Source organism: Rhinoderma darwinii, chromosome 3, assembly GCF_050947455.1.
Source record: "Rhinoderma darwinii isolate aRhiDar2 chromosome 3, aRhiDar2.hap1, whole genome shotgun sequence".
Taxonomy (NCBI): domain Eukaryota; kingdom Metazoa; phylum Chordata; class Amphibia; order Anura; family Rhinodermatidae; genus Rhinoderma; species Rhinoderma darwinii.
The window spans coordinates 202,487,231-202,504,347 of NC_134689.1; the positions used below are offsets into that span (position 1 = coordinate 202,487,231).

At 40.4% G+C, this 17,117-nt stretch overlaps 1 protein-coding gene across 6 annotated transcripts in view; it reads right to left on the reverse strand.

Moving 5' to 3' along the window:
• KIF21A (kinesin family member 21A) overlaps positions 1-17,117 on the reverse strand; it is a 183,859-nt gene that overhangs the window by 88,390 nt on the left and 78,352 nt on the right. For all 6 annotated transcript variants that reach the window (XM_075857241.1, XM_075857243.1, XM_075857240.1 and 3 more), the window contains exons 3-10: positions 16,582-16,764; positions 15,659-15,808; positions 13,703-13,837; positions 12,591-12,758; positions 10,841-10,956; positions 7,550-7,745; positions 6,518-6,707; positions 669-732 (exon numbers count right to left, since the gene is read on the reverse strand). In XM_075857241.1, coding sequence (XP_075713356.1) covers positions 669-732; positions 6,518-6,707; positions 7,550-7,745; positions 10,841-10,956; positions 12,591-12,758; positions 13,703-13,837; positions 15,659-15,808; positions 16,582-16,764 — 1,202 coding nt within the window. The remainder of the gene's footprint in view (positions 1-668; positions 733-6,517; positions 6,708-7,549; positions 7,746-10,840; positions 10,957-12,590; positions 12,759-13,702; positions 13,838-15,658; positions 15,809-16,581; positions 16,765-17,117) is intronic.

Sequence of the window (17,117 nt, forward strand, 5' to 3'; positions counted from 1 at the left end):
GAGCGCAGAGGCTCCTTCTTCAGGCAGTTTACAAATGACAACTAGTGATAACTGTGATAACACATTAGCTTGAAAACATTACAATTGTAATAACTGAGTTTCACCAGTAGATGGCAACACAGCTTGAACAATGAAAAAAGTGGTAACGTTGCCTATAATTGTCCAAAACCAGTTGCCTCTTAAGGCGGAGTTCACACTAGTGTTCGCATACGTTTACCTCTCTACCGTCAGAGGAAGAGAGGATCGAAAAATTAAACGGAAAGCAGCGGTTCCGTTAGAATTACCATTGATTTCAATGGTACTTTTGTTTCAGTTGCTTTCCGTTTGTCTCCGTTCGCTAAGTTTTTGTTTCTTTGAATGGAAAAAAAATTGCAGTCTGCAGAATTTTTGTTTCCATTCAAAAAAATGGAAACCTAGTGAACAGAGACAAACAGAAAGAAACAAACCAAAGAATTACCATTGAAATCAATGGTAATTCTAACGGAACCGTTGCTTTCCATTTAATCTTTCGATCCTCTCTTCCTCTGATGGAAGAGAAGTAAACGTATACTAACGCTGCCTAATACAGCAATTTTTTTTATTTGAGGTAAAAGAAATGTAAGAAAATCTAGAAAGCCTATTTTTAGATATGCCATTATTAATTGGACTATGTCACTGAAGTGATTTACCGGAGGTCTTCGATTTCTTTGATGTAATTGTGTATCATGTTGCTTATTTCTTCATTACCATCACCTGCAAATCAAAGGTTTATATTAAGATATTCTTACGTAAAAGTTACATTATACAGCCAAACAAAACAATAAGCAGCACTATACGTCACGTAGGCATACGACCAGGCCTATCTTCTCCGTCAGCCACCCAAACCTGCTTTACACATTAACTTTTGCCGTTACCTCTTTAACCCCTTAAAATGGACAGCGCAGACGAGCAAAGTAAATACTCTCCATTAACCTTTGGATTCTGCAGGGGAGAGGGCCACAGAAGAAGATGCATTCTAGTTATTGTTTGTTCTACAAATGCAGACAGTTTAGGAGGACATGTCCCATCTGTGTTATAGTTGTATCCCTTATCATAGAACTTTCCATGTATGACAGAACAATGTTTAGTATCCTCTACTGGACACCTTGAATAAATAATGTCCCTACTCCACATTCTAGGATTCTTGCCCATTGTACAGAATTCTGAAACACTTTCTCCTTTAGTGATATTTAGAACAAGCCTTCATTTGTTTTGATCCACAGTCCTTCTATTGTTGGGGTTATTTCACCAAATGTTTATTTACAGTGTTTCAATGGCCAAGTAAATGACTACAATTTGTTATATCATGAAGTTACTATTTTCTGCTGAACTCACTATTCTGTTGATTTTTCTGGACAGCGAGTATTATTCGATTTTTCCTTTCTAGTCACTAAAGTTTGTTTCATAAAGCACAGGCATATAGCATTCTTATTTTACGCATTTAAAAAGGCAAAAAAATAAAATAAAATAAACAAGACAGGGAAAGCATAGGAGGGCAAAGTGCTATAAAGAAAAATATATATAGAGGAGCTGGAAAGGAAAAGTGATATAAAAAGAAACCAGTAAGTAATCTGGTGTTGGTCTTTTAATGAGACATAATATATTATATTACTAGTTGTACAAGGCCATTGGCAGCACTTGTTACACAGTATGACGTTCACAACATAAATAAATGACATATTATGATGTTTATAGTCCACGTTGCACGTGTGACAGTTGATGATGGATTAAATTATTATGTGTCAACAATTTGGCTGGTTTACAACTAAATGAACCGACATAGACACAATAACAAGACATAGGGTAAGATAATTACTGCCCACTTATTAGACATCACTTCTCACTTTAGACTACAACACAGAGCACTGTAATGGTCATGATCCTGAAGGAGATGGTTCAAAAACCTCAAGAAAGGAGTAAAAGGAGCACGCCAGGAAAAACTCTGTTATGGCTAAGGGGAGGAGCATGACCCTGAAATAAAAACAATAAAGTGTGTCCATGTGTCATGCTCCGCCCCCTCCTGCACTAGGCATAACAGTGAATCCGCTTTGCCCAGAGTGTTCTTTTAAACACTTGCTTAATCTTGATATTGATATCTATTCGATGTATAAGTATTCTCACCTCTGCGACATTACCAGCATCATTTCTTAGCTCTTATTAGTTTAAACCAGTCTTAAGGGAAGACCCTTCGTGTCTCTTCGCGGTTTATAAGTGTCGTTATTTTGATTTGTCAATATGCTTCTAGATTTTACTCAACCCATGTAAATCAGTAATGCTTAGAAATAATGAATGGAGAACATATTGCTTACAGCAAAAAGGGAGGGGATATTAATAATAACCCATGACCATGGAGCAATCTGTGAGATAATCTTAACCCACATAGTGACCTTTTCTATGGAAATTAAATGGATTATTTAGACATCCGATAATATATGCACACATAAGTCAAGTCTTGCCATTTACAATCTACAAGACTAACACTTTATTCACATCTGCGGTTGTGTTCAGACAGAACCGGTATCTTCGGGTGCTCGAGATGGGGTCCCAACCCAGATGTAGGTCAAGAATTGTAATCTGTACATCTTGATTGTGTTCAAAAATAAAATATTTTTGAACACAATCAAGGTGTGCAGAATACAATTCCTGACCTTTATTCACATCTGCGTTGGGACTCATGGGTTCCGTCGGACCTTTCCGTCATGGGAACCCATGAACGGAATCCAAATTGAATCAAACGGAATCCATACGTTTCCTTTTGCATCACCATTGATGATTTCAATGGTGATGGATGCGGTGCAAATGGTTTCCATTTGTCACCGTTGTTTAAGGGTTCAGTAGGTTTAACGGAATGAATAGCGCAGTCGACTATGCTATTGATTCCGTCAAAACGATGGAACCTTTAAACAACGGTGACAAACGGAAACTATTTGCACCGGGTCCGACACCATTTAAATCAATGGTTTGTTTCAGTTTGGATTCCGTTTGTTGGTTTCCCCTTACGGAACCCATGAACGGAGTCCCAACATAGATGTGAACAAAGCCTTAGTATTGTAGATTGTAAATGGCAAGACTTGACTTAGGTGTGCATATATTATCGGATACCTAAATAATCCATTTGATTTCCATAGAAGAGGTCACTATATGGGTTTAGATTATCTCACAGATTGCTCCAGATTTTCTCCGTCATCGCAAACCGTAATTACGGTCCGCAATTATGGACCCATTTATTTCTATTGACCACGGACACGTTCCTGTATATTTGCGGGAATGTGTCCAGGCCGTAGAAAGCCTCCGCAAGTCCGTTAGTAGCCTCTACGGAAAAACTGTTAAATGCCTAGAAAAATCTTCCCCTTTCCTTATATGGCAGGATAAATATTTTTAAAATTACATATCTTCCTACATTTTTATATCTACTCCATATTTGTCCAATTCTATTACCCAAACAATTTTTTGACCAACCTGATGGTATATTACGCTCGTTCTACTGGCAGGGGGGCACCCCTAAGTTTAGTCTTAGTCTCCTACAAGCCCCTAAAAGAATGGGGGGGATGGCAGCACCCAACCTTTATCTATACTACTTGGCTTCGCAACTGGTGCTGGCACACTGGTGGATTGACATAGATTTAAGTAATGCGGCCACTGCGTTGGCAGGAGCACTTATGACTTCTTACGAGAGTCTAACAAACGTATTATATAGGTTTAAATCCCCGTGTCATGCGCCGCTCCCATTGCAAAGTATAGCCAGTGCCTGGAGGAAGGCACACATATTACTAAGAGATATGGCAGGTCCCTCTTACTCCCCCAAGTCCCCATTATGGAACAATCCATGGTGGTCTCACCTAGTGTCACTGCCGGGGGCGATGATGTGGGCTGGGGTGGGGGTTCGGTTTCTGGGTCAATTGTAGTGAAAGTAGTTTTGTATCCTTTTCTGAGCTTGAGGGGAGGTTTGGGGTCTCGAGAACGTCATTTTTTCACTATCTCCAATTACGACATGCCTGCGCTGCACAGTTTGGCTCTACAGCACCTTCTTTGGGCTTCTCTAAAGTGGAGGACCTGCTCGGCACCCCGGACCTTCCCAAGACGTATGCCTTGTTGCTGTCTACTATAAAAAGTCCATTTGATAGGGCATTTGCGGGGTGGAGGAGAGATATTCCTGACTTGGCGGAGGAGGAGTGGAGGGAGGTGAAGCTCTCATTCCTTGACTCAGATATTAGTGCAAGGGATTTCCGAATACAGTCACGATTTATACACCGGATATACTATACCCCGGTCAGACTTCAATGAATTGGGGCCTCCATGTCGGATAGCTGCTTTAGGTTTCAATCTGCCGTCAGCACATACCTCCATTGTATATGGTTATGTCCTACGATTTTGCCATTTTGGTCTGTGGTAGTGGAGTTCCTTCATGATACATTTGAATTTCCTCGGCTCCTCGCCCCTTGAGTGTGCCTCTTGGGCATTATGAATGTACAGGGCTATTATGATAAAATATTTTTCAGCTTCGCTTTGTTTTGTGCTAGTAAGGTTCTGATTATGGCATGGAAAGCCACGACGTGTCCGAGTCTGGAGCACTGGATACAATTAGTAAATAAATATGTACCTATGTATCAAAAACTGTATCTCAATAGGAGATGCCCTGACAAATTTGGGAGGATCTGGTCTAGGTGGTTGGAGACCTCGGACACTGCCATCTAATTTTTGTTTGCCTTACTGGCTGGAATGGGAGCCATGTGGGATTAATGGAGCGCTTGGTTGAATGGTGTATGCATGTGTGTTCTTTTAGTTGTTATTAGGCAATGACTGTCACTTATTCTTATCCTGATTAACAGCAAAGTATATACTGTGTTGTGATACTCCTTCCTTTTTCGACAGCTTTCTCTGAATGGTTACTATCTTATATACCATGGTGCCTTGTTGTTGCCAACTAGTTTTTGGTTGGTAATTATGTTGTGCTTGTATTTACTAGTACTATTGTACTTGAAAATGTAATAAATAAAACCTTTTAAAAAAAGAAAGCCTCAGCAAAATATAGGACATGTCCTATCTTTTGCTTTTTATGGACCGTGCTCCCATAATTTATATGCGAGCACGGGCCGAACAAGTGCGTGGCTGTTTGCGGCCACCAGCGACCGGCCGTGCCCGTAATTACAGGTACAGCCGTCTGCATGAGGCCTCACTCAGCTGTGGATCGCTCAAATCTGCTGTCTATCTAAATGCAAAAAGGGGAGATCGTTTAACTTGTCATCCGCCTCCTGGAATTCGTCAGGGAAACAACATACCCAGAAGTGAAGGGATGTCGCTCTGCAAAGATATCTACTCACAGATTGCCAACTGTCTAACACCTCAGGCAGAGAAAAGCAGAAACTTGACTTGCCTATAAAAGTACCATGTGACGTTTATGAAAATCTAGAGGTCTGTCACAGGGTCATATTAATCTTCATAGAATTTTTTACATTTTTATGAACAAATACTGTACAAAAATATGAAGTTGAACATAAAAACCATTAAACTGGAATAATATACTGTAGGTTCGTTATTAAAAGAAATGTAACAATATGTGTCAAAATATAGCAAACTAAGGCTGCGTTCACAACTGAATCGGAGGCTCCGTTTTTCTGGTAAAATAGCAGAAACCTGATGGAACCAATTAGTCCATGGGATCTGTTAGGGGTCTGCCACTTCCGTTTCGAAGTTTCCGTCATCGGCAAGTAAGCATCTATATGGATGTGAAGCGGTCATCGGCAAGTAAGCATCTATATGGATGTGAAGTGGTCATCAGCAAGTAAGCATCTATATGGATGTGAAGCAGTCATCGGCAAGTAAGCATCTATATGGATGTGAAGCGGTCATCGGCAAGTAAGCATCTATATGGATGTGAAGCAGTCATCGGCAAGTAAGCATCTATATGGATGTGAAGTAGTCATCGGCAAGTAAGCATCTATATGGATGTGAAGCAGTCATCGGCAAGTAAGCATCTATATGGATGTGAAGCAGTCATCGGCAAGTAAGCATCTATATGGATGTGAAGCGGTCATCGGCAAGTAATCATCTATATGTATGTGAATCAGGGGTAATGTCTTAAAGAGCCACAAGAGAAAATGAGGATGCAAGACAAGACGAAGGAACAAAGCGCTCTATAGGTTTCCCTGTAAGAACTGCTTTCCATTGTCTATATGCTTATATAGTCTCAATCATAAAGGCGTTTACAAAGAGTAACAGTACTCTCTAGGTGAACAATTCAGTTCTAATACATAAAAAGACAGATACTGCCCTTCCATATATTTACCGGAGAGAAAACAGTACATATTCCAGGACACGGATCACGAATCAAAAAGGTAGTTAAATGGTCGTTGCAAATAAACATACTCATATGGCACAAGATACAAACTGGGAAACCATCTGCGTTCTGAAACAATGGGACTACAAATAAAACAACACTTATATCAAAACTGCCTTATATAAATGATGGAAAAACTAAATACAGAAAATATTACTGCACCTGCTCTAGCAAGGACTTGATTGGCCTGGTCACTCATGAGCTGCGTAATTCTGGTTCTTAAAGCATCAATCGTTTCTTGCATAGCCTTAACTCTCATGCGTAGATTGTTGTTTTCGGTCTGTAACATTGCATTCTCGTGGAACATGTCATTGATGCCCTCAACTCCTTCTTCATCAATTATTCTTTTACCCTATCGAGAAAACAAAAGATCAGGCAAAATAGCATTTTCTGCAAGGATATTCACGACATATAAGAGATCAATGTTACATACCCACGTTTTATATTCAAGTGATCATATTGAACATTTATGGAGATTATTCTGACACGTCATAAATATATCATTTTATGTAATGTATGAGTGCATTAACTCATTAAGGACCAAACCCATTTTTGTGTCAAGGACTGCAGGAATATTGAAGTCTTTGCCAGCATTCAATCAGCCATAACTTGTATATATGTAGGACTATGCTGCTATTTGAGGGCTTGTTTTTTTGCAGGATGATTTGAGATTTTTTAAAGCCATCATATATTTATTTTTAATACAGTATTTATTTTTATACGGCTGTATGACATTAAATTACTGTGTGTCCATATATAATGGATGGGCAGCCTGCTATAAGCATATCTAGCATCACTGCACAGACCTGGCAGTCTTTGTTAGGCCCACTGTTTGCCATTGTATGATCGCCGACCCTGGCAGACAGAATGGTGGAGCAATGATCACTATTCAAAGAGAGCCCCCTCAGTAGTGTACACGGTGCTGGAAGGGTTTTATGACTGGTATAACCGTTCTCAATCTCAACCACTCCCTCAGAGCTGGGCTCGTGGACATGATACAGGTACATGACAATCTGAGAAGAGGTTCATATTTACACACGGATGTACCCATTGAATATTGTGGATAAGCAGAACCTCATGCTTACATAATCAGAATACTATTAAACATATGCAAAGAAGCAAAATGGTAATATTTTGGTAATGTATTTGCCTTAAGAGCCACCCTGAAAACTAGAACTCATTTTCCCATCCTACCGTTTTATACTCCATCAGTTCCAACTGAAGTCTTGTTATTTCATTTCGAAGTGAATTGATCTGTTGACTTGTTCGGTCCTGGTTAACCATCACTTTGTTCTTGATATTTCGAGCTCTATTGGCATATTTGAGGGTGTTCAGCGTTTCCATAAAATCTCTATCAGAAGGGCTTACACATGCGATCATCACAGTTTGGCTATGAAAAACAAAAACGAAAAATAACCTGTTGTTATCTTCTTCTAAAATGTGCCGCGATGACAAACAAAACATCACTTTTGCGGTCACAAGGTTAACAAGAATAAGCACTGTATTCCATAATACATCAGTTCACTTTTGGGAACAAACTAGTACAAGAAAAAAAAAAATCAAGGATGTTTAACTGAACATAAAATCCCCAAAAGTATATTAAAAGCTTCATGTTACAGCTTTATTAAGAATATGGAAGTTTAACACTGATATGCAAAGATATATTCTCATTGTGAATAGACTCACAGACCGGGCAAGGCATTAAGCAGAGATTCTACAAAAGCAGCAACGATAACCCTGAAGAAGCTCCAAAGATCCACAGCGGAGATGGAAGTATCTGTTTGTAGGACCACTATAAGCCGTACAATTCACAGAGTGGAGCCTTATGGAAGAGTGGCCAGAAAAAAGCCATTGCTTAAGGAAAAACATAAGAAAATACATTCAGGGTCCGCCGAATAGTATGTGTCGAATTTCCCCAAACACATGGAAAAAGGTTCTCTGGACAGATTAGACTGAACTTTAACTTTTTGTCCATTATGGGAAACGCGATGTGTGGCACAAACCCAGCACTTTATATCACACCAAGAACTCAATTCCCACAGTGAAGCATAATAGTGGCAGCATCGTGCTGTGGGAATGCTTTTCATCAGTAGGGACTGGAAAACTGGTCAGGATTGAAAGAAAGATGGATAGCAGTAACAGGGCAATTCTTAAAGAATACCTGGTTTCAGTCTGCCAGATATTTTAGACTGGGACGGAGATTCACCTTCCAGCAGGACAATGACCCTAAACATACTGCTAAAGCTACACAGGAGTGGTTTAAGGGGAATCATTTAAATGTCTTGCAATGGCCCAGTCAAAGCCCAGACCTCCAATTGAGAATCTGCGACATGACTTGAAGAATGATGGACACAAACACAACCCATCTAACTTGAAGGAGTTGGAGCAGTTTTGCCAAGAAGAATGGTCAAAAATTCCAGTAACTAGATGTGCTAAGGTAATAGAGACGTACCCCAAGAGACTTGCATCTGTAATGGACATTTCAGGGGGTGAATACTTATGCACAGTAAAGTTCTCTGTTTCGTGTCTTAATTATGGTTTGTTCCAACAAAGCAGTAGGACAACAGCACATGTCTCCAAATCTTCAAAAAAGGTTTTATTGTCAAAACATCTTCTGACAAACAGGCAACGTTTTGACCCGCAGTGAGTTGAAGGGTCTTTCTCAAGCCTTAGGCGGGATTCACACGACAGGGATTCCCGGCCGGGTGCTGGCCGTTCATAAATCGGCCGGCACCCGGCTGCATTAGGAATAATAGACCCCTAATGGGGCTATTCACACTACCGATTTTTTGACGGCCGGGAAAACCGCCCGTCAAAAAATAGGACATGCTCTATTTTCAGCCGGGTGCCCGGCTCCCATAGAAGTCTATGGGGCCGGGTAATACACGGCCATCACCGGAATGTGTCCCGAGTGATGGCCGGGTCTACCGTCGCTCGCGCACTCTCTCTCCTCCTCCTCACAGTGCAGAGTGCATGTGAGGAGGAGGATCTTTTATTGCTCGCTGTAGGAGTCGGAATCCCCAATCCCCGGCTGGGGATTGGGGATTCCGCTACAGGAGAAGTGCGTGACTACACTGTCCATATATGGACACAGCGAAGTCACACACTTCTGCAGCGGAATCCCCGACTCTATGGCCGGGGATGCCGCTACAGGAGAAGTGAGTGACTACACTATCCATATATGGACACAGCGAAGTGACTCACTTCTGCAGCGGAATCCCCGACTCTATGGCCGGGGATTCCGCTACAGGAGAAGTGAGTGACTACACTGTCCATATATGGACACAGTGACGTCACTCACTTCTGAAGCGGAATTCCCGACCTGTGGCAGGGAATTCCTCTTCAGGAGAAGTCAGTGACTACACTGTCCATATATGGACATTGAAGTCAGTGACTTCTCCTGGAAAGGGGGGGGGGGATGGGTGTAACCTACAGGGGACTGTGTGGCATCACCTACAGGGGGCAGGGTGGCATCGCCTACAGGGGGCAGGGTGGCATCGCCTACAGGTGGCAGGGTGGCATCGCCTACAGGGGGCTGTGTGGCATCGCCTACAGGGGGCTGGGTGGCATCGCCTACAGGGGGCTGGGTGGCATCGCCTACAGGGGGCTGGGTGGCATCGCCTACAGGGGGCTGGGTGGCATCGCCTACAGGGGGCTGGGTGGCATCGCCTACAGGAGGCTGGGTGGCATCGCCTACAGGGGGCTTGGTGGCATCGCCTACAGGGGACTTGGTGGCATTACCTACAGGGGACTTGGTGGCATTACCTACAGGGGACTTGGTGGCATTACCTACAGGGGACTGGGTGGCATTACCTACAGGGGGCTGGGTGGCATTGCCTGCAGGGGGCTGTGTGGCATCGCCTACAGGGGGCTGTGTGGCATCACCTACAGGGGGCTGGGTGGCATCACCTACAGGGGGCTGGGTGGCATTACCTACCAGGGGGGCTGTGGCATTATCTACAAAGGGCTGTGTGTGGCAACAAATTTTAAAAGAAATTCATCCTATTTTAAAACGGACAGGGAAAAAAACGGATTCAAATCGGGTCCAAATCGGCCGGTAAAAACGGCAACTCGGCCCGGAACGGAATCGGAACGGATGCAAAACGGATGCAAACCGGCCGGGAAAATCGGCCAAAAACGGCCGATTTTCCCGGCCAACACTCGGACCCTGTCGTGTGAATGAGGCCTAAATTATTGTTTGTGTCAAAAAAAAAATATTTTGCATCTTCAGAATGGTAGGCATGTTGTGTAAATCAAATGGTGCAAACCCCCAAAAAGCCATTTAAATTCAACAAAACACCAAGAGGGGTGAATTATTTTGCAAGGCACTGTATCTGCCTTACTATATGTAAGCAAGAAAGCAATAAAACTGTCAATGTACATAAACTTAAAAAGGCCCTAGAAGAAAACTTAGGAGACACAAATTGAAACATGTTCTTTGAGAGCAAATAAAGGTTGTAAAATATAGATATATATAGATCCTACCTATTACCACCAAGGGAGTCTTGGAGCAGCCTTGTCAGTTTGGAATCCCTATAAGGCACATGTGTGGATTTCTTACTTTTGTCTCCTAAAGCACTGATCACGTTTCCAAGGGCCAGCTTTAAAATAAAATAGAACTCCTATTAGAGAATTCATAAAAATTCCTGTTTTCAAAATGTACAATTAAATTAATTCAAATCACATCTCTCTCGGGACAAAGCAATAGTAGTTGACAATTTTCCCTGCTCTAGGTTAGTTTGCAGAGGGAGAGATTCTGCTAATTAAAGAGTTGTAGGGAACTGCTGATAAAACTTTGTCACTAGGTCATAGAAGTTGAACTGGTTAACTGACCTGAATAGTGCGCTCTCCCTGATTCCAGCGCTGTTTCTTTTTATTTTCCTGGGCCCCTTCCACCATTCCTGAAACATAGCCCACTGTTGTGTTTGCTCTCTATATGCTAATTTGCTGTAGTCAGTCAACGGGGGCGGAGTAACTTCTCTGCATCTGATGCTGACCAATCAGCAGTATGCAGCCCCAGTTTAGTCCACGCCCTGTAGGCTAACTACAGCAAATTAGCTGTACGCACCTTGTTTCTTTATAGTCCAGAGCTGAATATACAGTTCTGCTGGTTGCTATTGCAAACTGTCAACAACGAAGTTGTCAGACACATTTCTAACAGCTTAGCCGAGCTCTAAAAATGCAGTGGCACAGTTAGTCTTTCCCACACCATAAATGTGCCAGGTGTAAGACTACACTTCCCAGAATGTCACTTTGTGCAGACATTTAGCCAGAAACGAATGCTGGGAGATATTGGCTATCAAATCATTACAAGATACGTAATGCAATATAAAAGTTATACAACTCATTAATGCTATATTAATACGTTAAAATGTTTAACACACATGAACATACATTCTGGAAAAAAAAAAGTCTGAACGTCCAATTGTAGTCTTTGTCCTCAATTATACAGAACTATTAGTGTCTATTTCCCTGTCCTACTCCAAAATGTAGAATTTCCTGTGTATTGCTAAGCAGTGTATAGCTAAATGGTCTCACAAACATGGTTATAGCAGGTAAGGACAGATTTATTTAGGGTTCTGGTGAAAGAAGAGAAGCTATTAAGCTGCTGCTTGGCCTGATTTATTCACAGACTCATTTAAACATGTATATTAGTGATTATAGTGGTTGTCCGGTTCCAGAAACTAAATGTTATTCTTTGTAGAACGAAAAGTAATACAATTTTCCAATATATACTCTGTATCCATTTCTTATGGTTTTCAACATCTCCGATTGCAGTCATTCAATAAACTCTCACATTGTTTACTTCGAGCAAAAAAAAAATCTGTCCTGGTCATGTGATGATCAGAGATGAAGGACTGCTTACATAGTAGTTATCAGAGCTGTGTCTTGTAACAAGCCGTGCACCTGTGTGTCCACCACATGACCAGGACTGATCTTCTGGAAATAAACAATGAAGGATCATACTGAATGACAACAAGTAGATCTTGAAAACTGTGAGAAATACAGAAAGTATATTGGAAAATTGTATAACTTTTAATTATACAAAATAACATTTGTTTGCTAAAACTGGACAACCCCTTTAAACCGATGCCCTTTTTGTCAGTGTCCTAAAGCTGAACAACCATTTCTTGCTGTATCTTTTTTTTTTTTTTTTAACCTAAGGATTAGTGAATTCAATAGCAGGGAAGGTAATTATACAGTAGTCTATTGTGAAATAAGCCCTTAATCTTACTAGACCACAGTTGATAGAAATTCCTTCTTTAGCTCTGTCTCCTGTAGCTCCTGTACGTTTAAGTCGCTCTGAGCCAGCCAAATCTACAAAATGGAACTTGGCAGTCAGGGTTTCAAACTCGTTCATTTGTGTAGACTCAGACGTTATCCTATTATCCAAGTCATTCTCCTGTAAATAAAAGGTAGGAAAAAGCTTTGAGAAAATATTCAGTATCAATACAAAACAAAGAAAGATTATTTGTTTACAGTTTCTTATGACTTCGGCTATGTACACACCGCGCTAGGTTTTCCGTTATTCTGTTCCGTCATAGGAACAGAATATCGAGAGAAATGGAAGCACCAGATTCATTGTATAACGGACTCCAATGGCGACCAACTAAATCCATTGAGTTTAAAATTGGTTCTGCCAGGTTTTCGGTCATGGTATCAGGCAAAAATGACGGACTCTGCGATGTATATGTGATCAGAGTCTATCCTTCCTTAATAACCACACAAGTTGTCAAAAATCGTTACGCGTTAGGCCTTTTTCAAACAGCCGTGTTCGGCGAGTGATATATGCACCGCGTGTTGGTCGTATTTCCCAGACCAAACCAGTTCAGGGAGCCGGGCTCCTAGCATCACAGTTATCTATAATGCTAGGAGTCCCTGCCTCCCCACGGAAATACTGACCCGTACGGAAAACATGATTACCGTATGGTACAGTATTCCCGCGGGGAGGCAGTGACTCCTAGCATTAGAGAGAACTGTGATGCTAGGAGCCCGGCTCCCTGAACTGTGGTCGGTCCAGGAAATACTGTCGACACACAGCCGTCTGAATATAATAAAGAAAGAAGAATTGAGATTATTCCATAAAAAAAAATAAAAATAAAGGAATTCGTATTAACCTAAATAATAGATCAATGGTCATTACAGATATCGGTTAACAATTGTTTTATGTGCAGGTCTGTAAGCATAACAAGGTGGAATAAATCGACAGGAATGATCGTTTCAGAAGCAGGCACAGAAGACATTATGTAAGATCAGAGCGATCATGTCATAATATGTGTTTATGGTCGAGTCCATAAAATAAAAAATAGTACATGTATTTTGGCTACAGGAACAGATTATACATACTGTATCAAGTTTTGGACAAACTCGGCTTTGACATAGATTTATTGTAAATATGGCGTGTGAACGAGAACTTTGCACATTCATTTGCGTACTGGCAGTAGTTCTAGATAAGGCACCCAACTTCAAACACTGAATCATCTAAAGGAAAAAAAAAAAGAGTTAATAGCAATATATATAAGCAATCCGGTTTGTTAAAACCCCAGATATATCGTGCTTCTTACCAAGACATATAGACTGGTGAGATCTACATTTTACAGCTAGAAGACAACCAACTTTTTAGTTTATCAACCCTTTCCCGCCGCAGCCATTTTTTGGATTTTCACTTTCGTTTTTCCCACCCCACCTTCCAAAAGCCAGAATTTTTTTATTTTTCCATCGATGTAGCCATACGGGGGCTTGTTTTTTGCAGGACAAGTTGTAGTTTTTTACTGCCCCATTTATTGTACCATATCATGTACTTGTACACTGGAAAATATTTCTTTGTAGGGTAAAATGGGAAAAAACACATTCATTGCTCCATTGTTTGGGTTTTGTTTTTAGAGCGTTCACCGTGCAGTAAAAACAGGTTACATTTATTCTGTGGGTCGATATGATTACAGCGATACCCAATTTGTCTTTTTTTTTATATATTTTACTACTTTTACAAGGAACATAATTGTTAAAAAAACAATCGTGACTGTGCATGATATTGCAGCGTTGTCCCATTCGTGCACAGAAAATGAAAAGATGCTCGGAAACAGATTCTCTCTTTATGATCCACTACAGGCTTAAGCTTTAAGGCTTAATTCACACACTGCATTTACTTGTGTTTTCAGTGGCATTTATTTTGCCCTAGAAGGCTGCAGCCAGATGCTACTTTAAAGTCTTGGGGTCAGCAGGGTTAATTTTTTTTTTTTTGTAACTGTACTAAAAAGTCTTTTAGGAAATAAACATTAGTAATTTATGTTAGCCATACGTACAGAAAAATGTGAATGATTTTTACTAGGTGTACTGCTCTAGATATGAATGTACACCAGTATGCCAGACTAGAAGGCACAAAGAAATAGGTCACCTGCTGAGTGTAGAGACATACTATTAGAGTGGTTTTATATTTGGTCTTGCAGCAGTTTTCCAATAAACAATTTATGATTCACGGCTGAATAAAGAGAAACCTGCTGCACATGATTATATAATGGGTATACAGCGCATGTCGCAGTCCGTTCCACAGATCTGCAGCCGCACCCTATTGATTGCTGCAGCCAGAGGATGACATCTTTGCTGTGACGCTGGGTATTAGATCACTGGTTGATTTATAGTGTAGGCTGGAAGTATGCTGGATCAGAATTATATTTCTGCTACCACATTACGAAAGAAGACAAAGGATATGTTAAAGACCGGTATAAATACAAAATCGGATCCGCCCTTACTTAACTGTAAAAACACTGATATTCTCAAGGACATACACAACTCTTCATATATTTCGATTTTGTGCCTACCACAACAAAATTCCAGCTGATAAGCAAAAAAGAATTTCTAAATATTTAAGAGGGATTAAAAAGGGTCCAAAAAGATCTTTTATTTTGCCACAGAAACAGCGCCACATATGTCTATGGCGGTGTCAGGCGTTTCAGATCAGCACCATTTACTTTAATGGGGATGAGCTACGAAACCAAACACAGCCCATGGACAGACGTGGTGCGGTTTATGGAAATAAAGAGAATTGGGTTTTTTTTTTAGTTTTTTTTTTTTATTCTGGACAACTACTTTAAATAATGTTAAACGCCATTTAGTTGCTTCTGTTTCATTGTTGCCTTTTACACTAACCAATGTTTTAGTATTATATGGAGAATGTGCATACTGTGCAAATGGGCAATACATAGGACTATAATCTATAAGAAGTCGTGCTTGTGGTGATTGTGAAAGGGACTGGTAGAATAATATTAAACAAACAATACAATGTCTAGATGGAAACGCACTCACCTCTGCTTCAGAGGCCACATTACGTGTGGTTACGCCAACTGTATAAATTCCTCCACTGGAATCTTCATGAATCTTTATGTTCGATTTTTTGTTCCTCGCATCAATGTCCCGTGTTGTGTCAAACAAATCAAGTACCTCTTCATTGTAAAGCTGAAGGAAACAAAAACACAAAAATAACCGTATTAATTGAAAAATACTAAAATAATAATGTGATCGTACGTCATTTATTTCCTCCACCTGCAGCAAAGTTTGATCATTTTGTCTTTTTGCTTAGAGATTTTGCCATTTTTCTATTGCGTGGTGTTGGATATTTTAGTAAAAATTACAACAGGAAATATAATATAGACATACTGGTTGTGATTTTTAATTTCATGTTCTATTAATAACAAAGAGCTAAATTTGACTGCGTACATAAACTCATGAGGAGTCACACAACTTTGTAAATATTTTGTTCTACTTTCATGTACTGAGTATTATCCCATTTCCACACCAATATCTAGAAAGCCTTTATCACTCAAAGTCTAGACAGTGCTGATTCCATTGCATTTTGGGAAGTGTACACTATATACCAGGTACATTGATGCAGAGACAGCAGCCAGTCCCATGCATTCTGCTCAAAATGGAAGCATCAGGGATAGGAGGCAAAACCTGGTAGACAAGGCCCATCTAGTTGAATTAGGTTTTGTCCAGTTCCGACAAGACTAACAAGAAGTCTGAATTTTTGCCTCAGATGTGGAAGCGCTTTCCTTCAGTACTCTGATTACTTTTGGGGATTTGGACCATTCTTCTGGGCAGCTTTACAGTACTTCAGAGCCTGCTCTGATCATAAATGCTACACCATGAGAATGTCATGTACACGTACCTACAGTTAAAATGTATTTATTTCTATAGATAAAACGTAAAAAGAGATGTATCACACAAACCTCCAAGAATTGAGCATTCACTTTAAAATCCGGTGGTGGGAAACCCTGTTCCAATGCAGCTTGCTTTCTCTCATCAATTCGTCGGTAAAGATGTCTTACAGCTCGGGAGATGATACCTTGCTCTTCCTCAGTTATATTTACGTCAAACCCTGTTCCCATTGTGTACGTCTTACCAGATCCTGTCTAAACATTAAATAAAAGGTACATTAGTCAGTAACACCATACCAATATAGACATTATACATAAGTGCACAAATAGTGGTAAGACAAGAACAGCAAGTATGGTATTCAAGAGAAGACATGATGTACAGGGACAGTCCAGATTTGGGAAATCTTGGCCGCTGACCGGCTTAACAAAACATACCGATTAAAAATACATCTAAAGACAAAATAAGGGAGGATAAAAGGCGAGTTTATTATTTTAGGTTGAGTTTAGAACATTTTAGACTGCTCTCCTACACACATTTTGAGACATTATATATATATATATATATATATATATATATACACATATACACACACACACAGTGAAGGAAA